Source organism: Trachemys scripta, chromosome 9, assembly GCF_013100865.1.
Source record: "Trachemys scripta elegans isolate TJP31775 chromosome 9, CAS_Tse_1.0, whole genome shotgun sequence".
Taxonomy (NCBI): Eukaryota; Metazoa; Chordata; order Testudines; family Emydidae; genus Trachemys; species Trachemys scripta.
Genome location: NC_048306.1, coordinates 103876798 through 103891096, shown reverse-complemented (window position 1 = coordinate 103891096; position 14299 = coordinate 103876798). Strand labels below are relative to the sequence as shown.

At 38.3% G+C, this 14299-nt stretch overlaps 1 protein-coding gene across 1 annotated transcript in view; it reads right to left on the bottom strand.

Moving 5' to 3' along the window:
• The window catches only part of DLG1 (discs large MAGUK scaffold protein 1), a gene marked incomplete at its 5' end in the record, with an annotated part of 351805 nt that overhangs the window by 166657 nt on the left and 170849 nt on the right, over positions 1-14299 (bottom strand). Inside the window, 2 exon segments of the mRNA XM_034780811.1 lie at positions 2288-2412; positions 5138-5188. Coding sequence (XP_034636702.1) covers positions 2288-2412; positions 5138-5188 — 176 coding nt within the window.

Sequence of the window (14299 nt, the reverse complement as noted above, 5' to 3'; positions counted from 1 at the left end):
GGCGTCGGAGTCTGGCCCGTGGAAGGAGTGTCCGGGCTAAGTGCCGCCTCCATTAGGAGTTGCCTGAGCCGAAAGTCCCGCTCCTTTTTGGTTCTTGGTTTGAAGGCCTTACAGATCTTGCATTTGTCTGTTTGGTGGGACTCTCCCAGGCACTTCAAACAGGAGTCGTGCGGGTCGCTCGTTGGCATAGGCTTAGCGCAGGAGGCGCACTGCTTGAAGCCGGGAGCGTTGGGCATGAGCCCGGGCCCGCGGCCGGGGAAGAAAGGGGGAGACGACCCCCTTAACCCCTTAAACTATAATAACAACTATAACAAGTTTAAACTATTGAACTATAAACACTATAACTACAACTATAACTATAACTCTGAATGACTAAGTACGCTAGGGAGAGTGGAGATCAGCTATGCCGCGCTCCACAGTTCCAACGACCGTCAGGGGCGGTAAGAAGGAACTGAGGGGGCGCCGGGTCGGCTGGGGTATATATTCAGCGCCATGAAGGCGCCACTCTAGGGGGCTCCACAGCCGACCCGCCGGTGTTGCTAGGGTAAAATCTTCCGACGATCGTGCACGCGGCGCGCACACACCTAATGGAATGGATATGAGCAAGCACTCGAAGAAGAACTAATGGATATTGATCAGAGGGGTAGCCGTGTTTAGTCTGGATCTGTAAAAAGCGACAAAGAGTCCTGTGGCACCTTGTAGACTAACAGACGTATTGGAGCATAAGGTTTTGTGGATGAATACCCACTTTGTCAGACACATGTGGGTATTGAGTAATGCGTAATGATAATTTGTAATTAGTTTATAATGATAAACATTATGATTTCAGTTAACTTCTACAAGAAACATATCACTAGAAAATGAAGTAAAGAAGTCCAAATGGTGAAATCAAAAATGGAACTAAATTAGTTTTATCTGCAGAACTACACTGTGTAAAGTATCAGGGGGTAGCCGTGTTAGTCTGTATCTACAAAAACAACAAGGAGTCTGGTGGCACCTTAAAGACTAACAGATTTATTTGTAATACTGTGTAAGTATTATTCACTGACAAAAATCTTCATTAATGCAATTAAGGTTGCCCAGAGTTATCTCATGCCGTTCCAGAAGATCAAGTTTAGCAAAATTCAAACCTCTGCAAATCAGGAAATACAGAATTAAGGTACATGCCAATGCCGCCTTAACTCTGACCACCTAGAGCTGGCAATAGTCACTGGAAATGATCTGAATGCACTCAAGGTGCATTCACTGTATTAGGTGTAGCTGTGCCGAATGGTGGAGCAGCTTGTAGAAGTTTAATTATGATCTGAGATCTGCAAAGGGCTTCCCAACCTTAACTCTAGCACTCCACATCCAGCTGCTGCATAGGAGACTCAGAGAGACATGGAGAGACCCATTATTCTCAATGAGATGGTCTCAACTGAATGGGAACACCTCCTGCAGATGAATACAACCAGAAACAACAGCTCTGAGATATGTTAAATGCTCCTTTTATGTCAGTGGGTGTTCCCGTCCCCTCTCCCCAGTGCTGGAGAGATTGTGATATGCATCAAGCATACCCATTCTCACCTCCTCATCCCAGTCTCAGCAGTGAGTTCTCTGTATATTCTCCCACCCTGCAGGTTCTCAGCTCTCCATCCAGAGGTGCAGGGCTTCCCTAGATACTGGCTCACTTGGAGAGCAGGGAGAGGTGCTAATAATAATAATAATTAATGGAGATATCCTAGCTCCTAGAACTGGAAGGGACCTTAAAGGTCACCAAGTCCAGCCCCCTGCCTTCACTAGCAGGACCAAGTACTGATTTTGCCCCAGGTCCCGAAGTGGCCCCCTCAAGGATTGAACTCACAACCCTGGGTTTAGCAGGCCAATGCTCAAACCACTGAGCTATCCCTCCCCCCCAAATTATTATATTATCTCCAAATTATTATATTATTATATAATTATTATTATTAGTAGTAGTAATTATTATGCTCTTAAACTAAATACTTACCTGTTGTCAACAGTCCTAATGAATTAAGGAAGACCAAGAAATTGGTACAATATATTTACACCATATAACAGAAAACTGAATTCACTAAATTAGAGATGTTGGATTAAATACAAAACAAATAAACCCTTTCATTAAAGTAAAAAATTATTTACGTTACTTACAAAATAAACTCTGCATAAATTATAGAGTATTGCTTCTTTTAAATTATACCAGTAAAAGAAAAAAAGAAAACCACATGAAAATGTTTTGTCCTTTCCCTTCTAATAAAAGGCACTGCATTCAATAACACAGTTGACATACCGTAATCTTCCATCCTGAGCAGCTGCACCCCCTGCTATGATTTTTGTAATGAAAATACTTGAGTCATCCCCAATGTGTGGGTTGTCCGTACCACCTGCAATGCTAAAGCCAAGCCCTGAATTTCCCTGAAAAATAAATATCACTTATTTGCATAATTTTCTTTTAAAAATAAGTAGGGTAAAAGCAAATCAGGAGAGAAAACATCTTATGTTTTATCAAACAGATGTAATTCCACTCCTAGTGGAATGCTGAGAATATATTATGTACTACAAGATAACATTTATTTTTATTATTTTGGAAAAAATGGTGAAAGGCTGACATGTCTTTCAAAAATAACAGAGAAACAGTTTCTACTATGGTGTAAACTCAAATTTGTTTATCACTACAGGAACCAATGAGATTGTGTCAATGTTCATGTTAACAATAACAACTAATCAATAATAGCTACTGTGGTTTCCTCTTTTGAGACAAAAGAATCCATCTGTTGAAAAACTGCTCCAAACATACACACACTGCAGGAACTGGAATGTCTGATTCCGTGAAACATCTGATATTTTGTTGAAATGCTACTGTGCTGATTGTTTTCAGCAAATATCCTTCTCTCTTCCTTTTATTGTTTCAAAGGCGGGGGTGGGAGGGGGGAAAGAATGTGAAAAACATAAAACATTATGAATGTTAAAGTATATGTTTTAAACCCTGATTTAAATATACTCTATTTGATTTAAAATAGCAGCTCACTGCTGACTTGCCTATATTACTGTCCTAAACCTTCTGTGGTTCACACTACAAAATTACTGTGCTATAAAGCTACGCTGTTAGAGACTTTCTACAGATGCTTCCCCACCTTGCTCTATCAAAGTATCTCAGTCTTGCACTAACACAGAAGCTGTTTCAGTATCTGTCTTCTGCCAAGTAGAGTAATCATGGCCATATGGCTGATAGTTTTATAAAGTGGATAAACGAGTGGACTAGACCAAGACCACTTCTGTTTCACTTGTGAACTCAGTCAAATTAGAACAAATATTGCAATTATGCAGCTCAAAGAGATTTTAAAAATTCTCAAATGGAGAGAGTGCAGCTCATCCTAGAGCAGTGAGCTGATCGCTTCCCATTTGCACTGCACATTAACCACCACCATGACCTCTCAAAATAATTAGTTACTGTGGCTACATCATTTGTGTCTCTATAACATGTTGGTATTTCCAGTCACTAATGTATTAATATTTTCAGTTCATTTCAGATTTATTTTTAAGGTAAAGGAGAAAGTACAAAATCTTTCTATTAATTTTGGATTCTTTTATACACTATTTTACCCAAAGATGTTTCTTGCTCCCTACCCCCACAAATCCTCCCAGGGGACAAAAGGAGAGTAAACAGTTTGCACCACAGAAGAAGCTGTGAATTTCCTCTATTTCCCTTGCTTTAAATCACCACTCGCCACATCAAGACATCATAACAGAAATAAAAATTCTCATTTCCTCATTAAGATCTGATCTGAAATTCACATTCTAGAGTTTGTCAACATTACTTCTTGAATGAGAAGGATCTCTGTTGAACCCCTCCATTTCTGCTGACTGATTATAAAAGAGGCTAGGTGCCTTAACAAAATGTGGGTCTCCCACTCTGTGCTATTTACTGAGTACTACTACTCTGCTAGATTTAGCGTCTGTTTATTTTATTTGTCATTTACAAATAAGCTGCAGGGCTTGTTTGACAATGCTATGGCTCTAAGTGGAATGCAAGCTCATGGAAGGACAATGGAAATTACAACAATGACAAATGAGTTTTATTGTTAAATGTGGAATGCTCAAACTTAACAAAAATCGCCAGAAATCTTGAGCACAAAAATATCTCTACAGTTGCCATATACACTGCTCGAGTCTAATAGAACCTGGAATGCATACAGATGTCAAAATGCTTTTTTTAACTGCAACATAAGGGGCCATTAGAGCAATGTGTATGATAACTGCAGTGCCATTTTCATGCTTAAGATTTTGAGATTTTTTTTTAACTACTTGCATTTTTCACAGTACTCAAATGGCAGAAAATCTCAAAAACAAAATAAAACTAATTTATTTAAATTAAATATATTGCCAGAGCACTGCAACAATACAGCGTCAAATATCATTTAATATTTAGATTTTCAGTCTACAATGTAAAGTACAATATACTATACTGTTAATGAATTCTCTGTTATTCTGTTAAAATGTTTATTAGATAGGTAGATAAGGAAATCAAGTCATGACAACAAAGAACCTAATATATACAGATATCAAAACGTTTGGTTTAACTGCAACATCTAAGAATTTTTATCTCACCCAAGCTAAAATACAAGAGCAGTTGGTAGACAGACTTCAGCATTTCTACCATCTATACCAGGGCTTAATTTGTAATTAAACAGGTACCAGGGCTCAAGCAATCTTTCTACTTTCATAACTGATGAAGCAAGCCCAGGGTTACCGAGGCGATGAACTTCAAGCTTAGAGTTGCTGGAGCTCAGTCCTTGCAAGCCCTGACACGACTTAAGCACTTGTCTATAGTGTACTTATATAATTATCAAAACTCACAAGACAGCAATTTTGGAATGGCTATAGAAGTTCCAGCGCAATTATCAAAACAGTATTTAACAAGTATTAAATTAACAATATAAAGTGTGTGCAAAAGCAATAAAATTTTTGTGCCTTTCATACTCACTATTCATAATATTTCATATTTAGGTTAAATTAATAGATCTAAAAATAAACAGTATTACTGTTTAACCGCAGGAAATCAAGAGGCCAATCTTTCAATATACAAATAGTATGAATTTCCTTCCAAATACAATGTATGGAATAGCATTTAGAGTATTACCCTTTCAAGTGTAATTTCTTCATATTCATAATCTGCATCCGTGCCATTAACCTAAATGAAGGAAAAAGAAAAAAGTTCTGTAGAATTTTACACTCCACATAGCACAGAACATTTGCTGAGTACTCTAATGGCTTACTCCCATCTCTGCAGATTGATTCAAAATCCCCTGTAAGCTTGTATGCTTCCCAGCATACCCCCTGCTCCAACCACTACATTGCGTACCATACACTCACTTGAAATCTGAGTTTCAGCCAGGCTGATTTAGATTTAAGTTTTTAAACCCCCTCGTGTAGCTGTATGCATGTTAAAGATACGAGTTCTACATACTTTGGAGCAATAATCTTCTTTAATGACTTTGAACAAAATGAAAAAATCTCTAGAGATGCTAGAGATTAAATTATTTATTTTATGTTTAATCTAAAGAGATGCTGAGACCATCATTCTTGCCACTGTACCTATTCCTGCTAAGTGGCAGCAGGGAAATGGCAATTCTGCATATTATCACTGGAAACTAATAAAAATACTTAAACTTTTACTCAACATTCACAGTAATATTTGTCATTTATTATAGCTTGTAAACAAACCTTCAATAAAAAGAGGAAAATAAAACAGAATGTTTTGTAAGTTAAACTTAAAACTCAAATATTCTTTCAAAGTTTTGTTCCAGGATTTGGTGTGGCATGTTTCTGTCTTTAGAAAGGAGTTGCAGTTAAGAGGAAAGCTTCCTCACCCCAAGGTGAGATGCCTGCTACTGACTGTGTTGGAGTTGAAATCCTGTGCCTTTCTTGGAATGTGAAGACCCATGAACAGTTCAGTGGAATTTGGCAGTAGCTTTTTGCTCCTGTTGTGGTGGGAGGGATGCTCCAAGCAATGTCTTCAAAGCAGCTGTGTTGCTAAACCAGTGTCTGGCAAAATAGCATAGCTTTAACCCACTGTCAGCAATAATGGCTCATTCAAGTTAGGCTTGGATTTCCACAAGAATACCCATAGTGGCCCAACTTTCTATACACATTAATTTTACTGTCTTAATTTTCCAACCCAAAGTAAAAGCCTCCTGGAGTCATAGGTCTAGGAATAGCTCCTTGCGCATAACACCACAGTTTTATTTCTGGTACTAGGGTATTTCCTCTATTTTTTCTTCTCATCACCATCATGGGGTTTTATGGGTTGCTGTACCTTCTAATCATCATCAAGAACCCTTACGCAGTGTGCTTCTGCTTTGGCCGCTGTGGTTTTTAGCTACTAACTGGTGGTGCCTTCAACTGAATGTTTATGGCAGTCAGGAACCTTACCTGACCTCCCCATATAGTTTCAGCTATCCCCAAATTGGTATTTATCTCTATGATTAGCCTGATACCTTGTACATATACTCTGCTGACACCTCCATACTCATTGCCAGTTGTTTACTACTACTAACTACTTTTGAGTACCATTTGGCACAGTTAGCTCTACCTTATCTACTGCCCTCTAGGTGCCTGTCAGTCACCTACTGAAATCTGAATAGTGGTCTTTGTCATATTTATCTTGTGTTTCCCTTACTGGAAATAGATGATTTTATCTCACTTCTATGAGCGTTTTGTAATTCTTTTTCACGCCTTATTTGATTCATTTAATTTTATAAGTTGGACACTGGGGGCACTCCCTTTACTAAGAACTGCTTGGATCTTCTGATCTCAAAGCAATACTGTCCACAACTTCTGGCCTCATTTGCAGTCCAATTCTCTGATCACATTTTAATTTTTCTCTGTGTTTAAACAGTTCATTCCCACTTCATCTGACTACAAGGGCTTAAAGTCACTGAAGCACTGATTCTGATAAATTCAAGAATTAATCCTGTAGGCTGTTGTACTCTTTTTTTCTTGCTAATGCCAATCCTTGAGTAAATTCAATTATATGAAGGCATGGGTGAGGACGTGGAAGGTTTGAGATGAAGAAATAAGCCAAAGAGGAGGAGTTGTGTTTGAAGATGATCCTTTTGCCCAAACGAAGCACTGTTTAACATTTAGCTGGTTGAAGTTGAGACAACGTCAAAACTTTCCAGGAGAGTCAGGATTCATTAAAAGACATTGAAAGATTTGTATGACATTGACAGCTAAGTAGTGTAGGACTGAGATCTTATTACTTGTTCCATGAACCATGTTGTTTGAGTCTGCTTCTATAATGGTCAGTTTAATGAGCAACTACTTGTTAATGCCAATTCCTTGTTGCAATACAAGATGTTTTCCTCTACAATATTTTTAAATAGGCTAGTCACAGTTAATGCCATTTTCAAAGAAACTATATTCAGTTCTAACTGTAATTTTACTACTTTACTTTCAATTGCTTCAAAGCTGATTCATTACAGAGATTTTGCAACTTCTTTAGTCTTGCTCTGTTTCTCAAATCTGGGTTCAAAGACACCCATTCTACAGAAAGCGTATCACGAAGTTTTGAAGGATTTGATCACCTCAAGATCACAAAGCCTATCTTTAGCCTTAACTTTGCTAGATTTTATGGTATTTAAAACAGTATTCTCATCTACTGTATTACTTGTTTTCTATTTTGGTGGTTTCAGAGTCTTGCTGTACAGTGTTAGATATCTTTCTTTTGTAGCCATTGTTTTCATGACATTTGTAAAGGGACTTTTTCCTATACTCATGTCTCTGGTGAATGCTGCAGAACTCTGTTCTGGTATTGCTCATAATTCAGCTACATAGATAAATACCATTCTGACAGACAATAATGAGGTTTAAATTTTCTTTTTCCTACTTTTCTGATGTCTGCAAATATCAAGACTATGTCTGTATAACACTACAGATAAGTATAATTTTTTAATTAAACACGTATGACTAATATTTTGGTTATGTTCTTAGAGATTCCTATTGGTTTATCTTATTGGCCATGTCTATAGATCAACTATTTAAAGTATATCTCCAGAACCTACCAAGAGCTTCTTTTAAATTTTAATTTAAAAATTGAGTGCTCACATTAACTCAGTTGGTAACTTGTCAGTTTTACTCGTTGAATATTATAAACATTTGACATTTCACTCCTTGGCTAAAATCCATTAAGTACTTTTATTAGAATATAATACTACTGTAATGTCCATCTCACTAGGCTTCCTTCTCCATCAGTGTTCTTCACACAACTAACCCAATTGCTCAGATATGGATATTCTCATGGTTAGCCATTACTTTCATGTCTTTGCTAATTACTGATGTGTTCAATTAAGTTTAATATTTATCAGTGGATTATTAAATTCCACATACCATTTTATCTGCACAATCTACTTCATGTGTATCACGATCATTGCATTCTATTAATAATTTATCATTAGCTTCCTTCTTTGCTTCCATTTTCTGGGTATCATGGATTTCCTTTTCTTCCTTGGAAAGCTCTTCCAAGAGACAATTGCTTTTAAATATTTTAGATTGTTTAGATTTTAGCTGATAGTAATGACTATAAATCAAAAGTTAGGAATTATATAAAATTAATAAGAGAAGCCAAGGGACACCAGGAGAAAGCTATGCCTAGCAAAGTTAAGGACAATAAGGAGGTTTTTTTTAAATATATTAGGAACAAAAAGAATCCTGACAATGGTATTCATCCATTACTTGATGAAAATGGGAGAATTATCAATAATAATGCAGAAAAGGTAGAGATAGTCATTAAATATTTCTGTTCTTCATTTGGGAAAAAATCAGATGATGCAGTCTCATCATGTGGTGATAACATTTTTTCCATTCCATTAGTATCTCTGGAAGAAGAAAAACAGAAGCTACTAAAGACAGACATTTTTAAATTAGCTGGTCCAGATAACTTGCACCCAAATCTTAACAAGTTTAAAAGAGCTGGCTGAGGTCGTCGCTGGATCACAATTGTGGTTTTCACAATTCAAGAAAGATGTTGATAAATTGGAGTGGGTTCAGAGAAGAGCCACAAGAACCCTTAAATTATTAGAAAACATGCCTTATAGTGGTAAGCACAAGGAGATCCATCTATTTCGCTTAACAAAGAGAATGTTAAGAGATGACATGATGATAGTCTATAAGTACCTACATGGGGAAATAATATTTAATAACAACAGGCTCTTCAGTTTAGTAGAGAAAGGTATAACATGAGCCAATGGTTGGAAGTTGAAGCTACACAAATTCAGACTGGAAATAAGGTCTACATTTTAAATGGTGAGAATAATTAATCATTGGAATAATTTATCAAGTGTCATGGTGGATTCTCCATCGAGACAATTTTTAAATCAAGATTGGATGCTTTTCTAAACGATATGTTCTAGGACTTATTTTGGGGACATTCTGTGGCCTGTGTAATAAAGGAAGTCAGACTAAGTGATCATAATGGTCCCTTCGGGCCCAATCATCTATGAATCTAGATTTAATTGTTGTTTTAACATTAAGTGGATGACTTGAATGCAAAGTCAATTTCCATTGCTACTGAAAGACTGTTTTCTTCTCTAATATTATAAAGACTCATGGCACATTAGATTGGCTTTCAGGATACATTAATACAAAATAGTAATTACTATCTTCAGTGCATTTCCTATATTCTTAACATCCTAAAAATCACAGCTTGAAAAATGTTAGCTAAAACTAAACCCTTCCATAACACCTATGCAAAACTATCATATAAAAAACCCATACTGCCTCAGCACAGTACCAGTTTTCCCTATACTTAAAAGGCAAAGTAACTGTGGTAACTTGGCAATTTAAAATAAAATGGTGACCACAGTACTGCATGTATAAATTCTTCATTTAAAATGTGACAGACAGCAGTACTGATAATTATTTGTTCTTAGTAGAAAAATCTATACATTATATTGAAATTGTTTCTGTTCCATCTGAAAATGCTTTTGTTTTTACCTCTTACATTTTGCATTAAATGTTAATAAACTTAAAGGCTAGGATTTTCACAGGAGTCTCCTGATATAATTTCAAAGGTTTAAGGCCAGAAGAGACCATTAGATCATCTAGTCTGACCTCCTGTATAGCACAGACCATTACATTTCATCCAAATACCGCTGTAATAAGCCCAAGTTTAGACAAAAGCATTTTGGTCGTCAGGAGTCTAAACTGTGTGCCCAACTCACCGCTCACACAGGCCATAGACTTTCTAACAGAATCTGGATCAAAGCATATTGAACATATGCTCTAGTTCAAACAGAAATTATTTCAGGGAAGTCCTACAGCCTGGATTCTAGCTTTATTTATTGGCTATATCTACTCTTGTGGCAGTGTGTAATATAAGTGTAGCTACACACCACAGTGAAAAGTAGGCTGTGTCCACACTGCAGTGTGTAGCTAATCAGGTCAGTGAAAGGCTCAGGCAGGGAGAGGCAGCAAGAAAAGGCTCAGCAGAGGGGAAGTTGCTGGAACCTTTCCCCACTGCCTCCCTTTGCCAGAGTCTTTCACTGCAGCAGGTAAAGGGTCCAGCAGCTCCCCATTACTGGAGTTTTTCCCTGTGGCAGGGAAAGGTTCTGACAGCTCCTATTGCTGGAGCCTTTCCCTGTGGTGGGGAAAAAGCCACTGGAGTCTTTTCCCACCACCGGAGTTTATTAGGAATTTAGGGTAAAAACATGATAGGGATGTTATAATTATCCAAGCACTACAAACTCATGACATTCAGAGTTAAGGTTCCATTAAATCCAAACATATTAAGATATGTAAGTCCACAGTAAATGTGCCAAATAACCCAAATTCCACCCTGCAGTGACAACACAAGGGGAAAAAATGAGTTTAAAATCCAGTTTCTTTCACTCTAGATATAGAAACACTATTATGAACTAATTATAATTAGATGTTTATTGTACTGTGTTACTACTGGTCTTAATTTTGCATTACCATACTTTAACACATTTTGACTGTTGCCAGGGATAGCGCTTGAAACACTGGCACAGCTGAGCAGGGTGTTGGATGAATACACCTCTACCCTGATATAACACGGCCAGATATAACACGAATTCGGATATAATGCGGTAAAGCAGTGCTCCGAGGGAGCGGAGCTGCGCACTCCGGTGGATCAAAGCAAGTACGATATAACGCGGTTTCACCTATAACGCAGTAAGATTTTTTGGCTCCCGAGGACAGCGTTCTATCGAGGTAGAGATGTACTGTGTTCCCAGCTGAATGAGACTGTAGAGAAAGAACAGTTTTGTTTTGTTTATTTTTTACACCTGAAATCAATAAGCAGAAGAGGAAACAGTTACTTATGTTACTGAGCTGAGAACCCGGGCTTCCACATGTAACTGTGATCAGAGACTCTGATGTCTCCAGAGACAGGGCTGTTTGTGGGACATGATTCCAACATAAAGGAGCAATTGCTGATAAAGAGAGATCAAACCTTGGAGAAATGGGTCCAAATAAGAAGGGCTGATAAACTAACCAAGGAAAGGATCAAAACAATAACAGCCACCAATACAGAAAAAGTACACATACTGAAGCCAAAATAACTTAAAAGACAAGACAGAGACAGACCAATAGAGAATGCAGGTATCATAGTCTAGAATGTGTACTGGAAAGTGGCACAAAAGCCAGAGAGAAAAATGTCCAGACTATGGGCAATGGTGCAAGGAGGATGGGAAACCAATCTACTTCATGTCCCAATGCCACAGCTACCCCAGGAAGAACAAAAACCCAGCAGCTCATGCTGTGACACAAGAAACAGAAACTATCTTCAGTGGACTATGGTAAATCCGAAGTCTCTCAATGTACATGCACTGGAGAAGGCAGCTGTCAGTCATTCAACCGCCATATTTGCAAATATTCTATTAAAATCAGTGACCAATTTGGCTCCAGCTCAACTGTGAAGCAACCTGCAATGTAGTCCAAGGCAGGGCAGTGCAAGCCATAGATTTGCTTGTAGGACAGCAAGAAAATATTCTCAACATGACAGAGAACAGGACAGATTCTAATCACATAAAACGTCATATTCCAAGGAGATATATATTTAAAGGACAAGCTGAAGTTGGAAGTGGCATTCCTATGCGCAACCCATGAAAATATCAAAACACAAAATTGCATTACCCCTTGTGGATCCATTCAAGAAAACTGGCAAACCTGCAAACAAAAAGCATCATTTTCCCCACTGAAACTAGCACAGAGATCATCAGCAGCCTAGTAGACGTACAAAAACCTTCAGGTAAAAAGGAGATACAAAAACTGAGAAACTGCATCACCCGGAGCATGGAAAAGCTCACTTACCCATTACTAACAACCAGGGTGGATTTGATTTAAATCACTAGTCAGGAAGACTCGATTTAATCATAGATTTCTATATAAAAGTGCATTCTCCTCCCTAGTCATCTGACCAAGTTTCCACTTCTTGTAAGCTTCCTTTTTGTGTTTAAGCTCACCGAAGATTTCACTGTTAAGCCAAGCTGGTCACCTGCCATATTTGCTATTCTTTCTGCACACTGGGATGCGCAGACTTAATGGAAGTGAGAAACATGCTTATACAAGATTGTAACTTCCTGAAATTAACTTTTAGTCACTGGAAAGCATGTTTTGTTTTCCTTGTAACTATACCAGTCCCTCTTATTCTTGCTCAGTATCACCTAAACCTCTATTCTTTGTTAATCAACGTATTCTTGCTGTATTACAAAACCATCTCAGGGCTGTGCATTAAAATGGAGGCTGAGTCCTCTGCTAGCCAAACTGGAGGAAGACAACTTAATTTCTGTGAACGTCCAGTGAAAGGGACTGAATACTCCAGAGAGATGTCCCTGGTGCAGGAATGGGGGTTCACTGACTGTTACCTGCAAGACAGGGTTTGGACTGACAGAGTCCGAAGAGTTGGCTGGCAAGCCAGACAGGCTGGTGTGTGAGAGAGCCGACACATGGCTTAGTAGCAGCAAAACACTCACTTGCTGAGGCAGAGAAGGAACACAGGGGCTTACAATTCAGGGTACCCCAAAAAAGACATCACAGTACCAAGTCAAATGTGTCACAGAATTATATTACATCAGCACTATTACCTTTATCAACTTGTAATCTCATTAAAAATATTCAGTTAGTTTGACAGAATTTATTTTTCATAAAACTGATTGGTATTAGTTATCGTACCCTTGTGATTCTGTATTAATTGATTCCTATATTAGTTGTTCCATTATTCTGTCCAAGATCCAAGTCAGACTGAAAGGCCTATGATTGCCTGGGTCGTTCTGTTCACTCCTTTAAAATATTGCCACAACACTAGCTTTCGTACAGTCATCAGTGTTCCAAGAGTTATTGAAAATCAACATTTTACAGTCCAGAAGGCTCCTTTGTCAGCAGGCAATGATGTGGGCTTCGCTGAGGCAGTATAGGCACTGTTGGTACTCACTGCTCATAGAGGCGGGAGGGATAGCTCAGTGGTTTGAGTATTGGCCTGCTAAACCCAGGGTTGTGAGTTCAATACTTGAGAGGGCCATTTAGGGCCATTTCGGGGGGAACACCTGTCAGGGACAGTACTTGGTCCTGCTAGTGAAGGCAGGGGACTGGACTCAATGATCTTCAAGGTCCCTTCCAGTTCTATGAGATAGGTATAATCTCCATATATTAGAAGGAGAGCAGGCATGAAGCACAGTTTTTGAAGACGATTTGCTGGGGCATAATCCCCAGGAGAGGTGGTCTCCCTAACGGTGGAAGAAGTCTGAAAGCAAACCTAACTAACTAAAACACTACAAGAACAATAAAAATGACTATCTACAACTATATACAAGAAGGAAGAACAGACAACCAACTCTCTTAGCTAGGCTAAGAACGTGGAGGAACAGACGTTCCAACTCTGGCCATGCGACAGTAATAGGGAACTGGAGGTGCATCAACCTGCACAGCTTCATATAACCTCGGCTGCAGATACGAGGACAATACACAACTGCTACAGAATTGTTCTGGCTGCAGCGCGTGGCACACATGGGCACTCCATGCCTGGAATCCATATAGGGACCATCACCTAAAGAAAGACTTTTGGATACAAGTTATCCGGACGGTCTGATTTAAAAATGTCTAACTTTAGAAGCTGCTTTTTAACATCCTCCTGAGTTACTACTGGAAGGTAAAGTGTTTCATCATCATCATCAGACATGACAATATCATCTTTTTTCCCCAAAATACTGAACAGAAATATTTATTGAACATTGCTGCTATTTGCTTTATCTCTATCTATATAGAGATATTTAAATTTATAACTGCC